At 46.7% G+C, this 23,698-nt stretch overlaps 1 protein-coding gene across 1 annotated transcript in view; it reads right to left on the bottom strand.

The window, feature by feature from the left end:
• LOC138212623 (latent-transforming growth factor beta-binding protein 4) overlaps positions 1-23,698 on the bottom strand; it is a 48,337-nt gene that overhangs the window by 11,151 nt on the left and 13,488 nt on the right. Inside the window, exons 6-29 of the mRNA XM_069173076.1 lie at positions 20,387-20,644; positions 19,678-19,754; positions 18,779-18,961; positions 17,498-17,600; positions 15,225-15,284; positions 14,145-14,267; positions 13,734-13,910; positions 13,188-13,325; positions 12,729-13,052; positions 10,381-10,557; positions 9,596-9,727; positions 9,354-9,467; positions 8,996-9,115; positions 7,874-7,987; positions 7,521-7,640; positions 6,316-6,435; positions 5,967-6,092; positions 5,493-5,618; positions 2,298-2,420; positions 1,684-1,815; positions 1,447-1,572; positions 1,121-1,264; positions 643-918; positions 460-531 (exon numbers count right to left, since the gene is read on the bottom strand). Coding sequence (XP_069029177.1) covers positions 460-531; positions 643-918; positions 1,121-1,264; positions 1,447-1,572; positions 1,684-1,815; positions 2,298-2,420; positions 5,493-5,618; positions 5,967-6,092; positions 6,316-6,435; positions 7,521-7,640; positions 7,874-7,987; positions 8,996-9,115; positions 9,354-9,467; positions 9,596-9,727; positions 10,381-10,557; positions 12,729-13,052; positions 13,188-13,325; positions 13,734-13,910; positions 14,145-14,267; positions 15,225-15,284; positions 17,498-17,600; positions 18,779-18,961; positions 19,678-19,754; positions 20,387-20,644 — 3,465 coding nt within the window. The remainder of the gene's footprint in view (positions 1-459; positions 532-642; positions 919-1,120; positions 1,265-1,446; positions 1,573-1,683; positions 1,816-2,297; positions 2,421-5,492; positions 5,619-5,966; positions 6,093-6,315; positions 6,436-7,520; positions 7,641-7,873; positions 7,988-8,995; positions 9,116-9,353; positions 9,468-9,595; positions 9,728-10,380; positions 10,558-12,728; positions 13,053-13,187; positions 13,326-13,733; positions 13,911-14,144; positions 14,268-15,224; positions 15,285-17,497; positions 17,601-18,778; positions 18,962-19,677; positions 19,755-20,386; positions 20,645-23,698) is intronic.

Here is a 23,698-nt window from a genome sequence, read left to right as displayed (position 1 = left end):
ATCTGGAAGAAAACAAACAATCACTGGTCCACATCTGGAAGAAAACAAACAAACACTCGCCCACATCTGGAAGAAAACAAACAAACACTCGTCCACATCTGGAAGAAAACAAACAAACACTCGTCCACATCTGGTTTAATTTGATGTCGTTTGTACTTCTGTAGCTGAAGGCACCTGGTCCATTATATTATTAGTTCACAGCAAGTTAATATAATAATGTAGTTTGATGTAGTTTGATGTAGTCTGAGCTGGTGTGACATAGTTTTATGTAGTTCAAGGTAGTTTGGCATATTCTGATGTAGTCTGACGCAATATAATGTAGGCCGAAGTAGTTTGATGAAGTCTGATGTAGTGTGACATAGTGTAATGTAGTTCTACATCGTTCTAAGTAGTTAGATGTAGTTAGATGTAGTATGATACAATTCAATGTAGTCTGATGTAGTTTGGTGTAGTTTTTACCTCTGTAGCTGAAGGTTCCCGGTCCAGCTGTGATGTAGCCCCGCCCACTGGGACACAGAGACAGAAACTCGGCTGCAACACAAAACTTTAACTGTTAGATAATCAGCTGAAGTCCTGACATACGGCTGCATCTACCGTCACACCACACAGAACCTCAGAACCAGAACACCTTCAACAAGTCACCTGTGTCTGCGGCCGGGCAGGTGTGGTACTGGCAGCCCAGCCCCCACCCCTCCCCCACCGTGCAGCAGCACTCCTGCTGGCTGGTGTTGGTCGCCAGCAGGCTACAGGTCCCTCTGTCAGCCAGGTGGTAGTAGCACTCCCTCAGCTCACCGGGACGGGCCGCAGGGAGGGGGGGCAGTATAGGGGCCAAGTCCACCACTGAGGAGGAGGAGGAGGAAGAGGAGGATGAGGAGGAGAAAGAGGAGGAGGAGTGGACGTCTGGGACTCTCTCTGCTCCTGGAAATATAAACAGAATACAACTGATGAGGAACATCTCCTTTACATGTAGATCAGATTCTGATGTGGTGCATTTATTCTGCTTTATGAGGACATTATTACATTGAGGACATTTCTTCACTGAGGATATTTCAGTGGTGCACATCATGACAACATGGGTCCCCATGAAGACAGGAAGACATGGATTTGTGTGTGTGTGTACCTTGTTGTGTGGTGCTCTCACACTGTCTGGTCACCGGGTCGAAGTCGTCTCCAGCTCGCTCACAGACACACATGAAGGATCCATCCACATTAATACAGCGAGCCGGACCGCACACATCCGGCAGAGATACACACTCATCCTCGTCTGAAACACACACACACACACACACACACACACACACACACACACACACACACAGGTAAACAGCAGGATCGTACTCTGTTGAGCTGCACAGATCTGATTCTTCATCGTCTGTTTAAACTTTCACTTCTTCCAGATGTTTCTTCTCTTGATTTTTTTCGTCGGTTGCTGCAGAGGACACGTACCGACACAGGTCTGTCCATCAGGGGTGGAGATGAAGCCGCGGTCACACACACACTGGTAGGTTCCTCTCAGGTTCTCACAGAAGGCGTGTTCTCCGCACACCGTCGTGTTTACACACTCATCAACGTCTGAGAGACAAGAGGGAGTCTCATCCAAACATCTGGGACACTGTCTGTCTCTCTGATCGATACATCAGAGACACGTGTGCGTGTGTGTTCATAACGTGCGCTCACACTCACCTACACACCTGCCGGCAGCGTCCACCTGGAAGCCCGGCTCACAGGAAATGAGGCAGCGGTACGAACCAATTGTATTTTCGCACCGCTGCGACCCGCAGACAGAACCGCTGGACGAGACACACTCGTCCACGTCTGGGAGACAGACAGAGACAGTTGGATGAAGACGGGATGAAGAGGAGACAAACACAAGACAGAGACAAGACAAAGACAAGATAAAGACAAGACAAAGACAAGACGGAGATGAAGAGAAGACAAAGAAGACAAAGACGAAGATAGATGATGACAAGACGATGACAAGACGACGACAAGACGAAGAGAAGACAAGGCGATGACAAGACAAAGACGATGACAAGACGAAGACAAGACAAAGACGAAGACAAGGTGATGACAAGACAAAGACGAAGACAAGGCGATGACAAGACGAAGAGAAGACGATGACAAGACGAAGACAAGACAAAGACGAAGACAAGATGAAGACGATGACAAGACGAAGACAAGATGAAGACAAGACAGACGAAGACAAGACGAAGAGAAGGCGAAGACAAGACGAAGACAAGACGAAGACAAGACGTAGACAAGACGATGACAAAGAGAATATGTGTGTGTGCGTGTACCGAGGCAGGCAGTCCTCTCAGGGTTGGTTGTGAAGCCGGTTTCACACTGGCAGTAGAAGGATCCTTCAGAGTTCACACAGTGACCATCTGAGCACACACTGGACTTTACACACTCATCCACATCTACACACACACACACACACACACGCACACGCACACGCACACACACACACAAACACATTGATAATGTAACAGTTTCATGCGGCTAAATATTCTCTGATGTTTTCTGTTTTTATGTCTGACAGAAAAATACATCGAGACTTACTGAGACTCACTGAGACTAACTGAGACTCAGTGAGGCTAACCGAGACTAACAGAGACTCAGTGAGACTAGCTGAGACTCACTGAAACTCAGTGAGACTAACTGAGACTCACCGAGACTCACTGAGACTAACCGAGACTCAGTGAGACTCACTAAAACTCACTGAGACTAACCGAGACTCACTAAAACTCACTGAGATTCACCGAGACTCACCGAGACTAACCGAGACTAACCGAGACTCAGTGAGACTCACTAAAACTCACTGAGACTAACCGAGACTCACTAAAACTCACTGAGATTCACCGAGACTCACCGAGACTAACCGAGACTCACTAAAACTAACCGAGACTCACTAAAACTCACTGAGACTAACTGAGACTCAGTGAGACTAGCTGAGACTCACTGAGACTAACTGAGACTCAGTGAGGCTAACCGAGACTAACAGAGACTCAGTGAGACTAGCTGAGACTCACTGAAACTCAGTGAGACTAACTGAGACTCACCGAGACTCACTGAGACTAACCGAGACTCAGTGAGACTCACTAAAACTCACTGAGACTAACCGAGACTCACTAAAACTCACTGAGATTCACCGAGACTCACCGAGACTAACCGAGACTAACCGAGACTCAGTGAGACTCACTAAAACTCACTGAGACTAACCGAGACTCACTAAAACTCACTGAGATTCACCGAGACTCACCGAGACTAACCGAGACTCACTAAAACTAACCGAGACTCACTAAAACTCACTGAGACTAACTGAGACTCAGTGAGACTAGCTGAGACTCACTGAGACTAACTGAGACTCACCGAAACTAACCGAAACTCACTAAAACTCACTGAGACTAACCAAGACTCAGTGAGACTAGCTGAGACTCACTGAGACTAACTGAGACTCACTGAGACTAACCGAGACTAACTAAAACTAACCGAGACTCACTAAAACTCACTGAGACTCACTGAGACTCACGGAGACTCACCGAGACTAACCGAGACTAACCGAGACTCACTGAGACTAACCGAGACTCACTAAAACTAACCGAGACTCACTAAAACTCACTTAGACTAACCGAGACTCACTAAAACTCACTGAGACTCACCGAGACTAACTGAGACTAACCGAGACTCACTAAAACTAACCGAGACTCACTAAAACTCACTTAGACTAACCGAGACTCACTAAAACTCACTGAGACTCACTGAGACTCACCGAGACTAACCGAGACTCACTGAGACTAACTGAGACTCACTAAAACTAACTGAGACTCACTAAAACTCACTGAGACTAACCGAGACTCACTGAGACTCACGGAGACTCACGGAGACTTACGGAGACTAACCGAGACTCACCGAGACTCACTGAGACTAACCGAGACTAACGGAGACTCACCGAGACTCACTAAAACTCACTGAGACTAACCGAGACTAACCGAGACTCAGTGAGACTAGCTGAGACTCACTGAGACTCACTGAGACTAACCAAGACCCACTAAAACTCAATGAGACTAACCGAGACTAACCGAGACTCACCGAGACTCACTGAGACTAACCGAGACTAACCGAGACTCACTGAGACTAACCGAGACTCACTAAAACTCACTGAGACTAACCGAGACTCACGGAGACTCACGGAAACTCACCGAGACTAACCGAGACTCACTAAAACTCACTGAGATTCACCGAGACTCACCGAGACTAACCGAGACTAACCGAGACTCAGTGAGACTCACTAAAACTCACTGAGACTAACCGAGACTCACTAAAACTCACTGAGATTCACCGAGACTCACCGAGACTAACCGAGACTCACTAAAACTAACCGAGACTCACTAAAACTCACTGAGACTAACTGAGACTCAGTGAGACTAGCTGAGACTCACTGAGACTAACTGAGACTCACCGAAACTAACCGAAACTCACTAAAACTCACTGAGACTAACCAAGACTCAGTGAGACTAGCTGAGACTCACTGAGACTAACTGAGACTCACTGAGACTAACCGAGACTAACTAAAACTAACCGAGACTCACTAAAACTCACTGAGACTCACTGAGACTCACGGAGACTCACCGAGACTAACCGAGACTAACCGAGACTCACTGAGACTAACCGAGACTCACTAAAACTAACCGAGACTCACTAAAACTCACTTAGACTAACCGAGACTCACTAAAACTCACTGAGACTCACCGAGACTAACTGAGACTAACCGAGACTCACTAAAACTAACCGAGACTCACTAAAACTCACTTAGACTAACCGAGACTCACTAAAACTCACTGAGACTCACTGAGACTCACCGAGACTAACCGAGACTCACTGAGACTAACTGAGACTCACTAAAACTAACTGAGACTCACTAAAACTCACTGAGACTAACCGAGACTCACTGAGACTCACGGAGACTCACGGAGACTTACGGAGACTAACCGAGACTCACCGAGACTCACTGAGACTAACCGAGACTAACGGAGACTCACCGAGACTCACTAAAACTCACTGAGACTAACCGAGACTAACCGAGACTCAGTGAGACTAGCTGAGACTCACTGAGACTCACTGAGACTAACCAAGACCCACTAAAACTCAATGAGACTAACCGAGACTAACCGAGACTCACCGAGACTCACTGAGACTAACCGAGACTAACCGAGACTCACTGAGACTAACCGAGACTCACTAAAACTCACTGAGACTAACCGAGACTCACGGAGACTCACGGAAACTCACCGAGACTCACCGAGACTAACGGTGACTCACAGAGACTAACCGAGACTCACTGAGACAAACTGAGACTAACGGTGACTCAATGAGACTCACGGAGACTAACGGAGACTCACTGAGACTCACTGAGACTAACGGAGACTAACGGAGACTCACTGAGACTAACGGAGACTCACTGAGACTCACAGAGACTAACTGAGACTCACCGAGACACGACGTCCGGTTGTCACTCAGCGTGAAGCCCTGCGAACACACACATGTGTAGGATCCAGGCGTGTTCACACACTCTCCTCTGGAGAAACAGAAATCGCCCTCCAGACACTCGTTAATGTCTGCACACACACGCACGCACACACACACACACACACACACACACACACACACACACACACACACACACACACACACACACACACACACACACACACACACACACACACACACACACACACACACACACACACACACACACACACACACACACACACACACACACACAGTCATGTATTGATCTTATAATGCTCTGATGACTGTTGGTCCACCTGAACTGATCTTAGCTCCGCCCCCTCAGTGAGTTTCACATGTTTACACCACAGAGACATGAATAAATCTGTGATATAAAAGTACAGAATCAAACTTGTACACGTACAAATGTAAACAGTAGAACGTGTGTAACCCACCTCTGCACTGCCTCCCCGGCCCGGAAGTCCGATACCCGGCCGCACAGTCGCACCGGAACGAGCCGATGGTGTTCACGCACACACGCTCTGCCTCGCACGCCCCGACGCTCGCACACTCATCAACATCTGGAGCACAGACATTAAAAACATGTTTACTGTCAGAGACAAGGTTTGGAGCCAGAAGTGACCATATTTGGACGAGATGGGGAGGAGCAAAGTGAAACTATGCCCCCCCCCACCCCCACCCACCCACCCACACACGGTTTAAGGGTCAGAGGGCATCTCCAGGAAATGAATGTAAGTTTACATCATGTCCTCTGAAGGGCTGTAAACGTGAAAATATGTGTACCTGTACACACTCCACCCAGACTGTGGTACCCGCGGGGACAGTCCACACAGCTGAAGGACCCTTCAGAGTTCACACACTGCTGACCGGGACACAAGTCCCCGTCCTCACACTCATTGACGTCTGCAGAGACAGTGGACAGACAATGGGACAGTTTTACTCACATTGTGGGGACTCGATGTCTTTTTGAGGACAAAGACTACGTCCCCATAATGTCCATCATTGAATTTCAGTGTAAAGAGGTTTAAGCTCACAGAAAGGTCAAACAGCTCCACAGCATCAATAACCTGTTTTTTATGTGTCTGTATTTCAAGAGGTTTTGTTTGTGATTGTTTTGATGTGTAATTATTCTGAATGAAGGGAATTAATAATTAGTTTGTTTATTTAGTAACAGTCTGGTGAATGAAAATATAGACCAGGGGTCTTCAACGTTTTTCAGGCCAAGGACCCTCAAACTGATAGAGAGATGGAGCAGGGACCCCTACTATATATATTGTATAAAATTGTGCTTTATATTAAACTGGGGGAGTGCAGGAGGCTTGGAGGGACAGGTCCAGGCTTGGAGGGACAAGGTCCAGGCTTGGAGGGACAAGGTCCAGGCTTGGAGGGACAGGTCCAGGCTTGGAGGGACAGGTCCAGGCTGATCTCCTGCTGTGGGTGAACCGGTGTCCAGCTTGAGAGCTCCTGTGTGTCGCTGAATGTGCATTTCTGACTGAAAGATAACATCTTCTGCCTCCATTTAGCCATTCACTACAATATGTTGGATTTATGTTAATGTGTATTTAAAGACACTTCAATTTGTGGGAAAAAATTTGGTAAAAAAATAAAATATGAAAAATTGTCTGATCAACCAAAAATGTTACAGACCCCCTGCAGTACCTCCGCGGACCCCCTAGGGGTCGCGGACCCCCTGTTCAAGACCTCTGATATAGAAGATGATGTTGTAGTTTCCCCTATGACCCGATGGGGGCAGTGTTGTGTCACGGGCTGTTCCAGTTCCTAAACTTAGACTCACGTCCTCATATTCCCCAAAATGTCCTTCCAATCCCTCTGAAAGGATGGAAATCAGTGTGTGTGTGTGTGTGTGTGTGTGTGTGTGTGTGTGTGTGTGTGTGTGTGTGTGTGTGTGTGTGTGTGTGTGTGTGTGTGTGTGTGTGTGTGTGTGTGTGTGTGTGTGTGTGTGTGTGTGTGTGTGTGTGTGTGTGTACCTGTGCACTGTCTGTTGGTCAGTGTGTATCCTGGTCGACAGGACACACACCTGTACGATCCCACAGAGTTCACACACATCTGGCCGGGACACTGTGACGGCTCCACACACTCGTCTACATCTGAACACGCACACGCGCACACGCACGCACACGCACATTTATTTCCTGTCTTGCTGTTAATTCAATTGATTGATTTAATTGATTGATTTGATCGTTGTTACTCTCTGCAGCTGGTTAGCTTAGCTTAGCATAAAGACTGGAAACAGGTGGGAGCGGCTAGCATAGCTTTATTCAAAGCTAACATCCATCTACCAGCAAGTAGATTTACTCTGCTGCAGTTAAATGATCCGTACCTGTACACGTGTTATTCTGGATCTTGTAACCATGACGACAGACACAGCGGTAGCTTCCAGGTGTGTTTTCACAGCGACCGCTGGAGCAGGGAGCCTGACGACACTCATCGATGTCTGCAGACAGTCACATGACCGGATCACATGAAGAGCATCATTTAAAACACACACCTTCTGCAGGTGGAGGACGGACCATCAGTGTGTGGTACCTGTTCAGGTGTGTGTGTTACCTGTGCAGGTGTGTTACCTGTGCAGGTGTGGTACGTGTGCAGGTGTGTGATACGTGTGCAGGTGTGTGGTACGTGTGCAGGTGTGGTACGTGTGCAGGTGTGGTACGTGTGCAGGTGTGTGATACGTGTGCAGGTGTGGTACGTGTGCAGGTGTGGTACGTGTGCAAGTGTGTGGTACGTGTGCAAGTGTGTGGTACGTGTGCAGGTGTGTGGTACATGTGCAGGTGTGTGATACGTGTGCAGGTGTGTGGTACGTGTGCAGGTGTGTGGTACGTGTGCAGGTGTGTGGTACGTGTGCAGGTGTGGTACATGTGCAGGTGTGTGGTACGTGTGCAGGTGTGTGGTACGTGTGCAGGTGTGTGGTACGTGTGCAGGTGTGGTACGTGTGCAGGTGTGGTACGTGTGCAGGTGTGTGGTACGTGTGCAGGTGTGTGGTACGTGTGCAGGTGTGTGGTACGTGTGCAGGTGTGGTACGTGTGCAGGTGTGTGGTACGTGTGCAGGTGTGTGGTACGTGTGCAGGTGTGTGGTACGTGTGCAGGTGTGGTACGTGTGCAGGTGTGGTACGTGTGCAGGTGTGTGGTACGTGTGCAGGTGTGTGGTACGTGTGCAGGTGTGTGTTACCTGTGCAGGTGTGGTACATGTGCAGGTGTGTGGTACGTGTGCAGGTGTGTGGTACGTGTGCAGGTGTGGTACGTGTGCAGGTGTGTGGTACGTGTGCAGGTGTGGTACGTGTGCAGGTGTGTGGTACGTGTGCAGGTGTGTGGTACGTGTGCAGGTGTGGTACGTGTGCAGGTGTGTGGTACGTGTGCAGGTGTGGTACGTGTGCAGGTGTGTGGTACGTGTGCAGGTGTGTGGTACGTGTGCAGGTGTGTGTTACCTGTGCAGGTGTGTTACCTGTGCAGAGCCTGTTGAGCAGTCCGTAGCCCAGCTGACAGGACCGGCAGCGGTACGATCCCTGCGTGTTGATGCACTCCTGACCGGGACACTGCAGCGGGTCGTCACACTCGTCCACATCTGAAACCGTCCAGTTGCACAAACAAATAGTAAAAACGATCAATTCATCTGCAGTAGATCAGCAAAATATTAATCTAATCCATTTTTGATAATCAATTATTTATTGTATGTTTTTATTCTTTCTAATGTTGTTCAGACCAAACAATTATCAACACTGAAAACAGCCGTCAGCTGCAGCTCTATTATCCATAACTCCTCATGATGTCGTTCATTGGTCCGTTAAAAAAAGACGGTTTACCTGTGCAGGTGTTGCCGGTGAGCCTGTAACCAAGGCGACAGACACACCTGTAGCTTCCTGGCATGTTGTCACAGCGACCGTTGCTACAGGGATTCTGCTGGCATTCATCGATGTCTGAGGATTCATCACAGAACACGTTACATACAACATGTCAAAATATACATCAGCAACGTCTCTCAAGATGTGTGTGTGTGTGTGTGTGTGTGTGTGTGTGTGTGTGTGTGTGTGTGTGTGTGTCTCACCTTGGCAGTGTGTGTGCTGAGAGTTGTGCTGGTATCCCTGATCACACACACAGGTGTGTTTCCCCCCCGGCTGATCCACACAGCGACCACGGCCACACACACCTGGTCTGCTCTCACACACACCTCGCACTGCTGTACACACGCACGCACGCACGCACACGCACACACACGCACACACACACACACACACACACACACACACACACACACACACACACACACAGCTGTAAACGTGTTCCATCAGAGTTTTAACTCAAATGAACTTCACATTTTTCCTGTTTCCTCTCGATGACGCACTGGTGGAGAAATCAAACGTTCTCCTGCTGGACTCACTGATGTGTCATGAAAACCTCAGAACGTCCGCTAACCCCGGCCCGGTGAATCTAACACATCCAAACACTGCAGCAGGTTTCAGGATGATTGAAGGACTTCATGTCATTCAGTTCGGACCTTTAAAGGGTTTATAGACTCTGTGACCTCATCGTCACACTGAACCTGTTCTGGATTCAATAAATGTTCATGAACTAAAAATATTTTGACATTTCTTTCAAATTTCCTGTTTCTGAATTTTAAGCTTTAAATTGGCAGCAGCAGTGCAGACGGAGCAGCAGAACCACATGCAGTGAAGGTCCGGTTAGCCAGGATTCGAACCTGTGACCTTTGAATTAAACAGTTAAGAGTCGGTTCCTTTTTAAAACTGACAGATAATTATGAACTTTATGTCCTGATGATCAAAGAAAATAAATGTCCCTCTGAAACGTACTGACTGTCCCGTCCGGACTCACCCTGGACTCTAGTAGGCCGGGTCGTCGGGCTCACAGCCGGTCTGTTCTGCAGGGTGGGGGGCTCTCCGCTGGGTCTGGACCCCCGCTCGGGGCTCTGGGGTTGGGCCAGAGCAGGAAGAGAGTCCCCTCTGGCTGCCGGCTGATTGGGCTGCGACCCGGAGGAGGACCGACCGCCTGCTGGGAGCCGAGACCAGAACATGAACAGGGTCGAGTTTTAATGGAAGAAAACGAGCCCTCAAACCAAAAGAATCCATGTCAGCCATTAGGGGGCGCTATAATACATCTTTGTTTTGTTGAATAACTCCTGGGTCACATGTCCAAACACTCTACATCCACACCTTCCTCAGATGGAGCCGCAGCTGCTGCTGTAGGCCACGCCCACTTCTGCTTTTTTTCTTCTTCTTTTTTTTATCTGGAAAAGTTTTCAAACTGGTTCCATTTTATTTTGGTTTTAAACCTTCGTCAACCACTTTAAGCACTTTTATTACTATTAAACTTTTTATATGTGCTGGAGAGGCTGGTCTTGGCCCACCTCAGGCCGCTGGTGAAATCTTCTCTGGACCCTCTGCAATTTGCGTACCAGCCTCATGTGGGAGTGGACGACGCCATCATCTACCTGCTGCAACGAGTTCAGTCTCACCTGGATGGAACCGGTGACTCTGTGAGAATCACTTTCTTTGATTTCTCCAGTGCATTTAACACCATCCAACCACTGCTGCTGAGTGAGAAGCTGCGGGTGGTGGGGGTGGACACGTCCACCGTCTCCTGGATCACTGACTACCTGACAGGCAGACCACAGTTTGTCCGTCTGGGCAGTGTGCTGTCTGATACGGTGGTCAGTGGTACTGGAGCTCCTCAGGGAACTGTTCTGTCTCCTTCCTGTTCACCTTCTACACCACTGACTTCCAGAACAACTCAGAGTCAAGACATCTGCAGAAGTTCTCTGATGACTCTGCAGTGGTCGGATGTATAAGGGATGGACAGGAGGAGGAGTACAGGGCAGTAGTGGAGGACTTTGTGGAGTGGGCTGGTAGAAATCACCTCCTCCTGAACGTGGCCAAGACCAGAGAGATGGTGGTCGACTTCAGGAGGAAGACGACGGCTCCACAACCGCTGAGAGTTCTGGGAGAGGAGGTGGACATGGTTGAGGAGTACAAGTACCTGGTGTCTCCATGACAACAGACTGAACTGGAAGACCAACATCAACGCTGTCTACAAGAAGGGGATGAGTCGACTCTTTTTCTTGAGGAAACTTCGATCCTTCAATGTGTGCAGCGAGATGTTGGAGATGTTCTACCATCTGTTGTGGCCAGTGCATTGTACTTCACTGTGGTCTGCTGGGGGAGCAGCATTGGAGCCGGAGACACCAACAGACTTAACAAACTGGTTAAGAAGGCCGGCTCCATCATCGGCTACAAACTGGACAGTCTGGAAAAGGTGGTGGAGAGGAGGACGCTGAACAAACTATTATCCATATTGGATAATCCTGTCCACCCTCTCCACCACCTGCTGCAGGGACAGAGGAGGACGTTCTCCAAAAGACTCCTCCAGCTCCGCTATCACAAGGACAGATACAGGAGATCATTCCAGATACAGGAGATCATTCCTGATACAGGAGATCATTCCTGATACAGGAGATCATTCCAGATACAGGAGATCATTCCAGATACAGGAGATCATTCCTGATACAGGAGATCATTCCAGATACAAGAGGTCATTCCTGATACAGGAGATCATTCCAGATACAAGAGGTCATTCCTGATACAGGAGATCATTCCAGATACAAGAGGTCATTCCTGATACAGGAGATCATTCCAGATACAAGAGGTCATTCCTGATACAGGAGATCATTCCAGATACAAGAGGTCATTCCTGATACAGGAGATCATTCCTGATACAGGAGATCATTCCAGATACAAGAGATCATTCCTGATACAGGAGATCATTCCTGCCGACCACAATTAGACTGTACAATAACTCACCTCTGGCAAAATCCATCACATAACAATAACACTGTTGCCTGTGTTTCTTGGTTTGTTTGTATATAATATATATAGATATATACTGTACTGCATATACTGTGCATTTTATATTTTATATTTATATTTTATATTTTTTACTGCTATTTTATTGCTTTTCTATTGTTCTATTATTATATTATTGCTTCTGTATGCTGCTGTAGCCAAAACATTTCCCCTCGGGGATTAATAAAGTAACTACCTAACCCTAACCTATATCATAATAAAACATATATATAATTATTAAATATGCTTTTATTATTAGATAATATATTATATCTAATAGTAAGTATTATTGCTATTATTATCATTATTATTCAAGTCTGTTACCTTGACTACCGGAGGACGGAGCCTGAGGTTTCGGCTGTATTGTGAGTGACGGGGTAGAGTCAGACCGGCTCTGCTGGGCCCCGGGTCTGCCCTGGGCGACCGTAGTACCGGCGCTGCCAGGCTGTACGGGTCTGGATGAGGGAGGGCTGCCTGCTGGGCGGGCCTGAGGCTGAGGCTGAGGCTGAAGGTGAGGTTGAGGTTGAGGCAGGGTTAGACTGGGTCTGGTACCAGCTGAAGCAGAGCTGGAGGTACCGGCTCCACCAGAGGAAGAAGGTTTGTGCTGAGATCTGGAGGCTCCTCCACTACTGGACCCAGAAGCAGAACCTGAGAGGAGGATGGAGGCAGAGAGAACATTTATTCACATCTGTCCTGAGTGACATCACAGATCCATAATCAACATCTATTAGTCCTGTAATACTGAACAGAAAACAAACACCTGACAGAGCACTGAGCAGCTACCTTGGTTATCCTGGTTGCCGTTGGTTACAACTGGAGCTCCTTGGCTGCCCAGCTGCTCAGTGGCTCTCTGGTTGAACTGAAGAGCTGAAGCTGAGTAGTGGTACCCAGGACCGGCTGGACAGATCTCCTTAAAGGACACTGGAGGACACAGTGGGACGAGAGGGGACACATCTGAACAACATCATCTGAAACTACAGAAACACTGTCCTCTACAGGCAGAGACAGGAACTACAGGAACACTGTCCTCTACAGGCAGAGACAGGAACTACAGAAACACTGTCCTCTACAGGCAGAGGCAGGAACTACAGAAACACTGTCCTCTACAGGCAGAGACAGGAACTACAGGAACACTGTCCTCTACAGGCAGAGACAGGAACTACAGAAACACTGTCCTCTACAGGCAGAGACGGGAACTACAGGAACACTGTCCTCTACAGGCAGAGACGGGAACTACAGGAACACTGTCCTCTACAGGCAGAGACGGGAACTACAGGAACACTGTCCTCTACAGGCAGAGACAGGAACAGTTATTCCTGTGAGACCAACCTGAACCAAAGTAAGGACATCTCTGGCAATTGTGTCCCCAGGCTTTTCCGACTCGGCTACAGCAGCAGATCTGCTTGGTGATGTTCCTGAGGATGGGCAGGGAGCAGGAAGAAGGACCCAGACCTGAACCCAGGACCCGGTAACACTGACCCTTCTCCTCTGATATCACACTCTGGGCTGAGGAGGACACAGAAGTGCAAAGACTTGTTACAAAGATGTACCGGAGTTCGTCTGGGAGTCCAAACAGTAGGAGACAGCCGAGACGCCAGCAGAGCTGTCATGCAGAAAAAAAACATGCAGATCCCCGACCCATTCAAGCAGAGGAACACTGAGACAAACTGAGACACACTGAGAGACACACAAAAAGACATATTGAGAGACACACTGAGTGTGTGTGTGTGTGTGACTTACAGATGCAGATTCCATGCGAGGCGTCCAGGATGAATCCTGACCTACACACACAGCTGTAGCTCCCCCTGGTGTTCACACAGATCCCGTTCTCACACAGCTGCGGCTGGAGGCACTCATTCACATCTACACACACACACACACACACACCAATAAGAGTTGAGGACGGGAAGACGCTTAGTGATCTGAACTCAGAGGTTGAAAAAACGACCCGCTGGTTCTGGTTCTGCTGGTAGAACCCGGAACCAAAGAGAACAGAACCGGGATGGTTTCAGACCAAAGAAAGTTTTAATACTTTTTTTATTTTATTTTATTGTTTTGACGAGCGAGCGGACACCTGACAATTCACGTCGTTATCCCCCAAACGTCCTTTATTTTATGATCTGGTGCTTTTATTTTTTATCTAATTGATTTAATTAATAATTCACTAATTCAATTATTTATTCATAATTAATTTAATGATATCGTTGAGAGCAGCATTTGTTGTCTGTTTTCATTGTCTGTTCGGTTCGGTCCCAGAGATTAGACTCCGCCCTCTGCGATGATGCCGGACGTTGACAGGAAGTCGGTCCGTCAGCCTCACGTCTCCTGTCACACTTTCTCTGATAAATGCACACGTTTCTAAACCTGGAACAACATCACACCTTCATAAAGTTATAACACACGTGAGCGTGGTTCCAATTCTACACCCTCACTGATGAAGTGCATTCTGGGATACTGGGATGAAAAAGGAGGAGGAGCCTGAGGTATGCTGGACTCTGATCAGCTGTTTCTACACAAACAGTTTCTTGATCAGCTGTTCAAGGAGGAAACGCTTCACATGAACATTTCCATTGTCTGTTTTCTTCTTATGCAGCGACTGAAAGAGGAGCGCCCCCTGCTGGTCGTCTGACTAAACACAGCTCGTGTAATGACAGCGATGGAGGCGGACATCTTGAAAGAACAAACTTTGCTTTGATTAATGATTCTGTTTAAAGAGAAATGTTATCAGAGTCACATCAAACCACCAAATGTACGATTCCACCAGCTGCTCCATGACCTTTGACCTTTGACCCACTTTCCATCTGTGTGTGTTAAACTTACCAGCGCACTGCGTCCCATTGCCTCGTTCAAATCCAACAGGACAGCTGCTGTTTGTTTCACCTGAAGACGAGGAGATATAAACGTATTAAATAATATGACAGTTATTAAATAATATAATATAAACGTATTAAGTAATATAACAGTCATTAAATAATTTAACAAAGTTATAAAATAACATACCATAAAGTTATTATATACTATAATATAAAGTTATTAAATAATACAATATAAACTTATTATAAATAAAATATAAAGTTACTGAAAAATATAAAGTCTACCTGAAACAAGCTCAAATGTTTTAAATATATGAACGTTGTTGTAAAATATTTTTATACTGTATTGTTAATATTTATTTTATTATTAGAAAGAAAAAATAGAGGGGTATGTCTGTTTGATTGAGAGAAGATAGAGAGGTGTGTCTGCTTGTTTGATTGACAGCTGATTTCTGCATTGAATACTGTAAAACTAGAGGGGCGCCATGGTGAAACTAAAATATGAACTTCTCTGTTTGTTTTTCACTCTTTGTGGAACATGTGAGAAGAAAGATGGCCGCCTGTTCAGAACACAAACACCAAACTGGATCCTGCTGGAGTGTGTTCGTCTGTCTCTGGTTTAAAGGTGGATTACGTCATTCTGACAGACTGAAGGGAAGCTGGACGCCAGCGAGTGAGCTAACTGAGCTTCCTCTGTGTGTGCGAGTATGCGTGTGTGTTAACGGCCTACAGTCCCACAGAGCTGCATTCCTTTACTGTTAGTCAGCTCTACTAGAACAAGGCAGCTACATTACTGACTGTGTGTGTGTGTGTGTGTGTGTGTGTGTGTGTGTGTGTGTGTGTGTGTGTGTGTGTGTGTGTGTGTGTGTGTGTGTGTGTGTGTCTGAGAACCTTTAGAGTTTCTGTTTGTCTCCACCAGAGGAACCAGAATCTACAAGAAGTCATTGAGAGTCAATTAGAGTGTTGACTCTAATTGACTCTAATGTACCTTCACTGACTCTCATTGGAGAGTCAGTTAGAGTCAGTGAGAGTCAGTGAGGGTCAGTTAGAGTCAGTTAGAGTCATTGAAGGTACATTGGAGTCAGTTAGAGTCAGTGAGAGTCAGTGAGGGTCAGTTAGAGTCAGTTAGAGTCATTGAAGGTACAGTCGAGTCAGTTAGAGTCAGTGAGAGTCAGTGAGGGTCAGTTAGAGTCAGTGAAGGTACATTCGAGTCAGTTAGTCAGTGACGGTCAGTTAGAGTCCATGAGAGTCAGTGAGGGTCAGTTAGAGTCAGTTAGAGTCAGTGAAGGTACATTCGAGTCAGTTAGAGTCAGTGAGAGTCAGTGAAGGTACATTCAAGTCAGTTAGAGTCAGTGAGAGTCAGTGAGGGTCAGTTAGAGTCAGTGAAGGTACATTCGAGTCAGTTAGTCAGTGACGGTCAGTTAGAGTCAGTTATAGTCAGTGAGGGTCAGTTAGAGTCAGTGAGGGTCAGTTAGAGTCAGTTAGTCAGTTAGAGTCCGTGATGGTCAGTTAGAGTCAGTGAGGGTCAGTTAGAGTCAGTGAGGGTCAGTTAGAGTCAATGATGGTCAGTTAGAGTCAGTGAGGGTCACTTAGAGTCAGTGAGTGTCACTTAGAGTCAGTTAGAGTCAGTGAGGGTCAGTTAGAGTCAGTGAGGGCCCGTTAGAGTCAGTTGGAGTCAGTGAAGGTACATTCGAGTCAGTTAGAGTCAGTGACGGTCAGTTAGAGTCAGTTATAGTCAGTGAGGGTCAGTTAGAGTCAGTGAGGGTCAGTTAGAGTCAGTTAGTCAGTTAGAGTCCGTGATGGTCAGTTAGAGTCAGTGAGGGTCAGTTAGAGTCAGTGAGAGTCAGTGAGGGTCAGTTAGAGTCAGTGAGGGTCAGTTAGAGTCAGTGAGGGCCCGTTAGAGTCAGTTAGAGTCAGTGAGGGTCAGTGAGGGTCAGTGAGGGTCAGTTAGAGTCAGTGAGGGTCAGTTAGAGTCAGTGAGGGTCCTCTAGAACAGAGATCCTGAACCACCCCAGGCCGCAGAAAAATTGTCTTGCATGAAACCAGTCCGTGGTGCAAAAAAGGTTGGGGACCACTGCTCTGGAAGACAGCTTTATAAACATGTGTCACATGTTGGCAGGACTCAACATCAACATCGTATTCGTATTTCTGGAAGTCAACTTTTCGAGACATAAAAAATGTGGTTCTGGTTCCCCTGAACTGGATGACATCACTTCTAATGTGTATGTTGGTTTACAGCTCGACGCATGTTGTGATGTCACAGCATGTGTGTGGTTTTACCCTTGTGATCCGGACACAGGACACACTCGCTGATCCCCCAGGCCTTCCCAATGCCTCGGCAGCATGTTTCCCTGCTCCTCAGACCAGGAAGAGGAGAGCGGCACTACACACACACACACAAACTTTTAATATACAGCAAACATAGTCCAACATGAATGACAACAGTGAGATGAGCTAACTGCTAACATGCTAATGTTTAGCAGATTCAATGTTTCCCACATTTCCTGTCTTAGATGAACCAGAACATGAACCAGAACATGAACCAGAACATGAATCAGAACATGAATCAGAACATGAATCAGAACATGAATCAGAACATGGACCAGAGCATGAACCAGAACATGAACCAGAACCAGAACATGAACCAGAGCATGAACCAGAACATGAATTAGAACCAGAACATGAACCAGAACCAGAACATGAACCAGAACATGAACCAGAGCATGAACCAGAACATGAATTAGAACCAGAACATGAATCAGAACCAGAACACGAACCAGAACATGAATTAGAACCAGAACATGAACCAGAACATGAATCAGAACCAGAACATGAACCAAAGCATGAATCAAAACCAGAACATGAATCAGAACCAGAACATGAACCAGAACATGAACCAGAACATGAATCAGAACCAGAACATGAACCAGAGCATGAACCAGAGCATGAACATGAACCAGAACATGAACCAGAACATGAATCAGAACCAGAACATGAACCAGAGCATGAACCAGAACATGAATCAGAACCAGAGCATGAACCAGAACCAGAACATGAACCAGAACATGAATCAGAGCATGAACCAGAACATGAATCAGAACCAGAACATGAACCAGAGCATGAACCAGAACATGAATCAGAACCAGAACATGAACCACAACATGAACCAGAGCATGAACCAGAACATGAATCAGAACCAGAGCATGAACCAGAACCAGAACATGAACCAGAGCATGAACCAGAACATGAATCAGAGCATGAACCAGAACATGAATCAGAACCAGAACATGAATCAGAGCATGAACCAGAACATGAATCAGAACCAGAACATGAATCAGAACCAGAACATGAACCAGAGCATGAACCAGATCATGAACCAGAACCAGAACCAGAACATGAACCAGAACCAGAACCAGAACGTGAACGTGAACCAGAACCATGTGTGTTGTAGATGGATTAAAGACCAGAATTTATTTTTAAAACAGTTTATGGTCCAACAGAACCTTCTCTGGTTCCTCCTCCTGTTTGTGGTGGTTTTAACCGTGAACAGCTGAACCTCACCTGTCCGTCCTTCACCTCTCTGAAACAGTACTTGAAGCCCGACTGCTGGCTGTAGGTGCCGTCTCCTCTCACCGTCTGGGCCTGAACGCCACCGTGGGGAGGAGCCGGAGCTCCTGCCGCCCCCGAAGAGGAGGAGGAGGAGGAGGAGGTGAGGGCCCTCAGGGAGGGACTGAATCCAGACACCTGGAACAATGAGAGTAGACAGGTAGAAGTGAAGCGTTGAACGTGTGATGTCGTGGATGTGTGGAGCCTCCAAGACGTTTGTTCATGTTCTGCAGCCAATCAGTGAAATAAGATCAAAATACTAGTGAACAATTAAAACTACTCGTCTGTTAAGGATCTCATGTTAATATTATGTAATATAAAATATTACCTGCTCTGATTTTAATGAAATGATTAAATTATACTTACAGGTGAGATTACTTCCAGTTCCCTCGTTATTGAGCCTCATTTTTCTGTTTTTAAGTGAATCTGAGTGTTTTTCTTCCGATAAATTTTACATTGTTAAAATGTTATCACATTAAAATCAGCAGACTATTCAGTGAGTAGTTCCTGCCTGCAGTGCATCATGGGTAATCATACAATCCTCACTGATCACCTTGAGATTGAAGGAAAATTTAAATCAGACATATTCTCAAGCAGCTTCCGAACTGTCTGAAATAAGAATAAAATAGCTGAAAAGTATTAATAAAATGTCTAAAAAAAAATGTCTAAAAAAACAAGAATACAAGGGCAAAAATTTGATAACATTTTTCATAAATGTTTAATATATATCTCTAAAGTATTAATACAATATCTAAAACTAGACTTTTGTTACTTTTATTCACATCTTGAAATTCATCACATTATGATGACTGATAATTCAATCGTCCAATTAGAGGAGTCGATACAGTTCTTACCTTGAGCACCTGGTGGACCTTCACGCTGGCCTCAGGGGGGTGCTGGACCCGGACCTTCACAAAGGAGGAGCCGGGGTCTGCAGACGTATGTTAAAAATTTTATTGAATCAAAAATCAGATCAGATCTGAGATCAGCCATTGAATTAATTAAAATATATATTAATAAAGTCTAACTGCAAATTCAACCTGAAGCGAACCGCAGATGATAAAATGTAAAAAATGTGTACAAAAACTGTGTCATACATACAGGGTATAATATAACATTTAAATAAACTTTAAAATAAGGATAAAAATAAGAATAAAATTCCCCAAAACTTTTTATAAAAAGGCTAAAAAATGTCTGATAAATATGAATAGAATGGCCAAAAAATTAGAAAAATATTAATAACATCTCCAATAAATAACTATAGTATTAATAACATTATTTTTAAGTCTAAGATATTAATAACATACATAAAAAATACCCTCTAAAAATAATAAAATATTAAAATGTCAGATTGTTTTTAAAAAAAAATAATATGTCAATAATAAAATATATAATAACAAAGTTAAATAAAATGTCAACAAAAATAATAAAAGGCATAAAGAATGAATTAAAAACGTTAATTCTATAGCTGAAAAGCGTCTGATAATAATAAGACACTTTCTGAGCCATAAATTCATCCTTGAAAGGATCACAACACCTCCTGAGGACAAAGGTCAGACTCACCTCCAGACCGTGCCCCCTCCTGGTTCTGTCCCAGCGGCAGGAGGAACTCGGACTGCCTGAGCTCCTGATTGGCTGCCATGACGGAGAGGAGCGCGGGCTTGATGATCTCATTGGTGGAGGAGGGCGAGACGGCGGCGGGAACAGCGGCGACGGTGGCGACGGGCATCTGGCAGAACTTTCCAGTGAAGTTGGGAGGACAGAGGCAGCGATCTTTCTGCAGACAGACGCCTCCGTTCTTACAGAGCAGAGGACAGAGGACTGCAGGAGACAAACAAACACGTTTACTGTTTGTTTATTAGAACAGCTGTTTGTAGTAAACACCTCCTCTTCCTCTACAGCTGTGAAACCAGGGGACCAGCAGGGGGTGCTGTGGTGTGTGCAGTGTTTGTTTACAGTTTGTTGACATGTCAAACACGTTGATTTTTTTAACGTTGTGTTCTGGTTCTTGAAGAATCCGGTATTTGCCTTTGTGTGTAAAAACAGATTGAATATAAAACTGGACTTCCAGATCAAGAAAGTGAAACCAATGCAGAAGTACTTTAAAGTGTAGTACCACTGAGGACCACTAGGAGCTGTCTTCATAGACTCCATCTGTAGTACCACTGAGGACCACTAGGAGCTGTCTTCATAGACTCCATCTGTAGTACCACTGAGGACCACTAGGAGCTGTCTCCATAGACTCCATCTGTAGTACCACTGAGGACCACCAGGGGCCGTCTCCATAGACTCTATCTGTAGTACCACTGAGGACCACCAGGGGCTGTCTCCATAGACTCTGTCTGTAGTACCACTGAGGACCACCAGGGACTGTCTCCATAGACTCTGTCTGTAGTACCACTGAGGACCACCAGGGGCTGTCTCCATAGACTCCCATTGAAATAGCATCAAGTTCTGTCGTGAAATACAAAGTCGGATTAGATGACATCACCTGATCCGATCATTTAACCAGAGAAAGCAGCTGTTAGCGTCAGTAAATCAGGTGCTGGTTAGCTTAGCTTAGACACCGTTAGCCTGCTGCCTCTTTATTAATATTAGAATATTTTCTGCCTCTCAACAGCAGAAGCTTTGTGAACGACTGGAAAAGCATTCTGGGAAGTGGTGGGTGTCTCCCACTCCGTAAGGTCAGGTGATGTGTCTAAAACAAAGCCTGCTGGCCTGATGGGATGGCGGTGAGAACAGACTGGGCACCGGTGGAGCCAGGCAGCCACTTCCTGCTTCCTGTCTGAGCTCCTGCCACAGGAAGCTGCTGCATTGTTACCCAGAGGTCACCTGATGAGCCGAACCCCCCTGAGGTCACACTGGCTGGAAGGAGAGCTGCAGGTTCTGATCCGAACTCAGGAACAGTTTCAAACATCTGAATGATGCTGTTAGCATGTTAGCACGTTGACTTGCTCATAGGAAGATTACCTCCTCATATGTCCTCTGTTTGTTTGTTTGTTTGTTTGTTTGTTTGTTTGTTTGTTTGTCAGCAGGATTACAGGAAAACGTCTGGCCTGATTGTCATGAAACTTGGTGGAAGGCCGAAACATGGGCCGAGGAAGAAGACTTTAAATTCTGGAGCTGATCTGAGTCACAGGGCGGATCCACAAATTATTTTTCACATTCATTAACACTGAAAAGCTGTTGGACACTTGGCTGCCTAAATGTCACACATGTAAAGTTCCAGTATGTGGAAGCAACGTCCAGTAGGTGGCAGCAACGTTCAGCAGGTGGCAGCAACGTCCAGTAGGTGGCAGCAACGTTCAGCAGGTGGCAGCAACGTTCAGCAGGTGGCAGCAACGTCCAGTAGGTGGCAGCAACGTTCAGCAGGTGGCAGCAACGTCCAGTAGGTGGCAGCAACGTTCAGCAGGTGGCAGCAACGTTCAGCAGGTGGCAGCAACGTCCAGTAGGTGGCAGCAACGTTCAGCAGGTGGCAGCAACGTCCAGTAGGTGGCAGCAACGTTCAGCAGGTGGCAGCAACTGTCAGCAGGTGGCAGTAACGTTCAGCAGCAACGTCCAGTAGGTGGCAGCAACGTCCAGTAGGTGGCAGCAACGTTCAGCAGGTGGCAGCAACTGTCAGCAGGTGGCAGTAACGTTCAGCAGCAACGTCCAGTAGGTGGCAGCAACGTCCAGTAGGTGGCAGCAACGTTCAGCAGGTGGCAGCAACGTCCAGTAGGTGGCAGCAACGTCCAGCAGGTGGCAGCAACGTTCAGCAGGTGGCAGCAACTGTCAGCAGGTGGCAGTAACGTTCAGCAGCAACGTCCAGTAGGTGGCAGCAACGTCCAGCAGGTGGCAGCAACGTTCAGCAGGTGGCAGCAACTGTCAGCAGGTGGCAGTAACGTTCAGCAGCAACGTCCAGTAGGTGGCAGCAACGTCCAGCAGATGGCAGCGACGTTCAGCAGGAACGTCCAGTAGGTGGCAGCAACTGTCAGCAGGTGGCAGTAACGTTCAGCAGCAACGGTCAGCAGGTGTCAGCAACGTCCAGCAGGTGCCAGCGACGTTCAGCAGGTGGCAGCGACGTTCAGCAGGTGGCAGCAACGGTCAGCAGGTGGCAGCAACGGTCAGCAGCAACGTCCAGTCGGTGGCAGCAACGGTCAGCAGGTGGCAGCAACGTTGCGTTCACTTTAGTTTGTGCGACAGATTTTGTATCATTTCATCGATTTCATCTCTCCGTGTTTGTTTTCCATAGTTTTTTTACCGATTTGACCCCAGAAACCAAACTCTGTCTGTGTGTCTGTGTGTGTGTGTGGTGGTGGTGGTGGTGGTGGTGGGCGGGGGTGGGGGGGCAGTGTAAAATAAACAGCCATTACAGGGTGTGGACATTAACATATTCACAGTAAACATCAGAGCAGCATTACGTCATTCAGATCATCTGGTCACTGCACCCCCTTGTGGAGGAAAACAATACTGCACCGACAGCAACGACGTAAACAAAGTAACAACTTTTCTACAAACTTGTGTTTTGAACGAAGCAGTTTAAATGAATGATGGGGATTTGCTGTCTAGTTGGACCATCCCTGAAAAGATGCTGATAAAGGACTTTATGTCTCCGAGCTGTACGAGGAGCTGTACGAGGAGCTGTACGAGGAGCTGTACGAGGAGCCCCCCCCGCGCACACGCACGCGCACACACACACACACACAGCCTGCCAGCAGCTCCACTCAAACACATCTGGTTCATTCGGTGCTTCAGTGTGTGTTTTAATGGACGGTATTTAACTGCTGCTCTGGTTGTAGAGGGACGCTGACGGGGGAACAGCTGCTTGGCCAGGGGGGTTGACCTCTGACCCCATGATGTCATCACCTTCTCCCTTGTACTCTGCAGTGTGTGTGT

The sequence above is a fragment of the Embiotoca jacksoni genome, unplaced genomic scaffold (genome assembly GCF_022577435.1).
Source record: "Embiotoca jacksoni isolate LCO1_2020_lvr unplaced genomic scaffold, fEmbJac1.0.p SCAF_58, whole genome shotgun sequence".
NCBI classification, from domain to species: domain Eukaryota; kingdom Metazoa; phylum Chordata; class Actinopteri; family Embiotocidae; genus Embiotoca; species Embiotoca jacksoni.
This window is presented reverse-complemented; position numbering and strand designations above follow the sequence as displayed.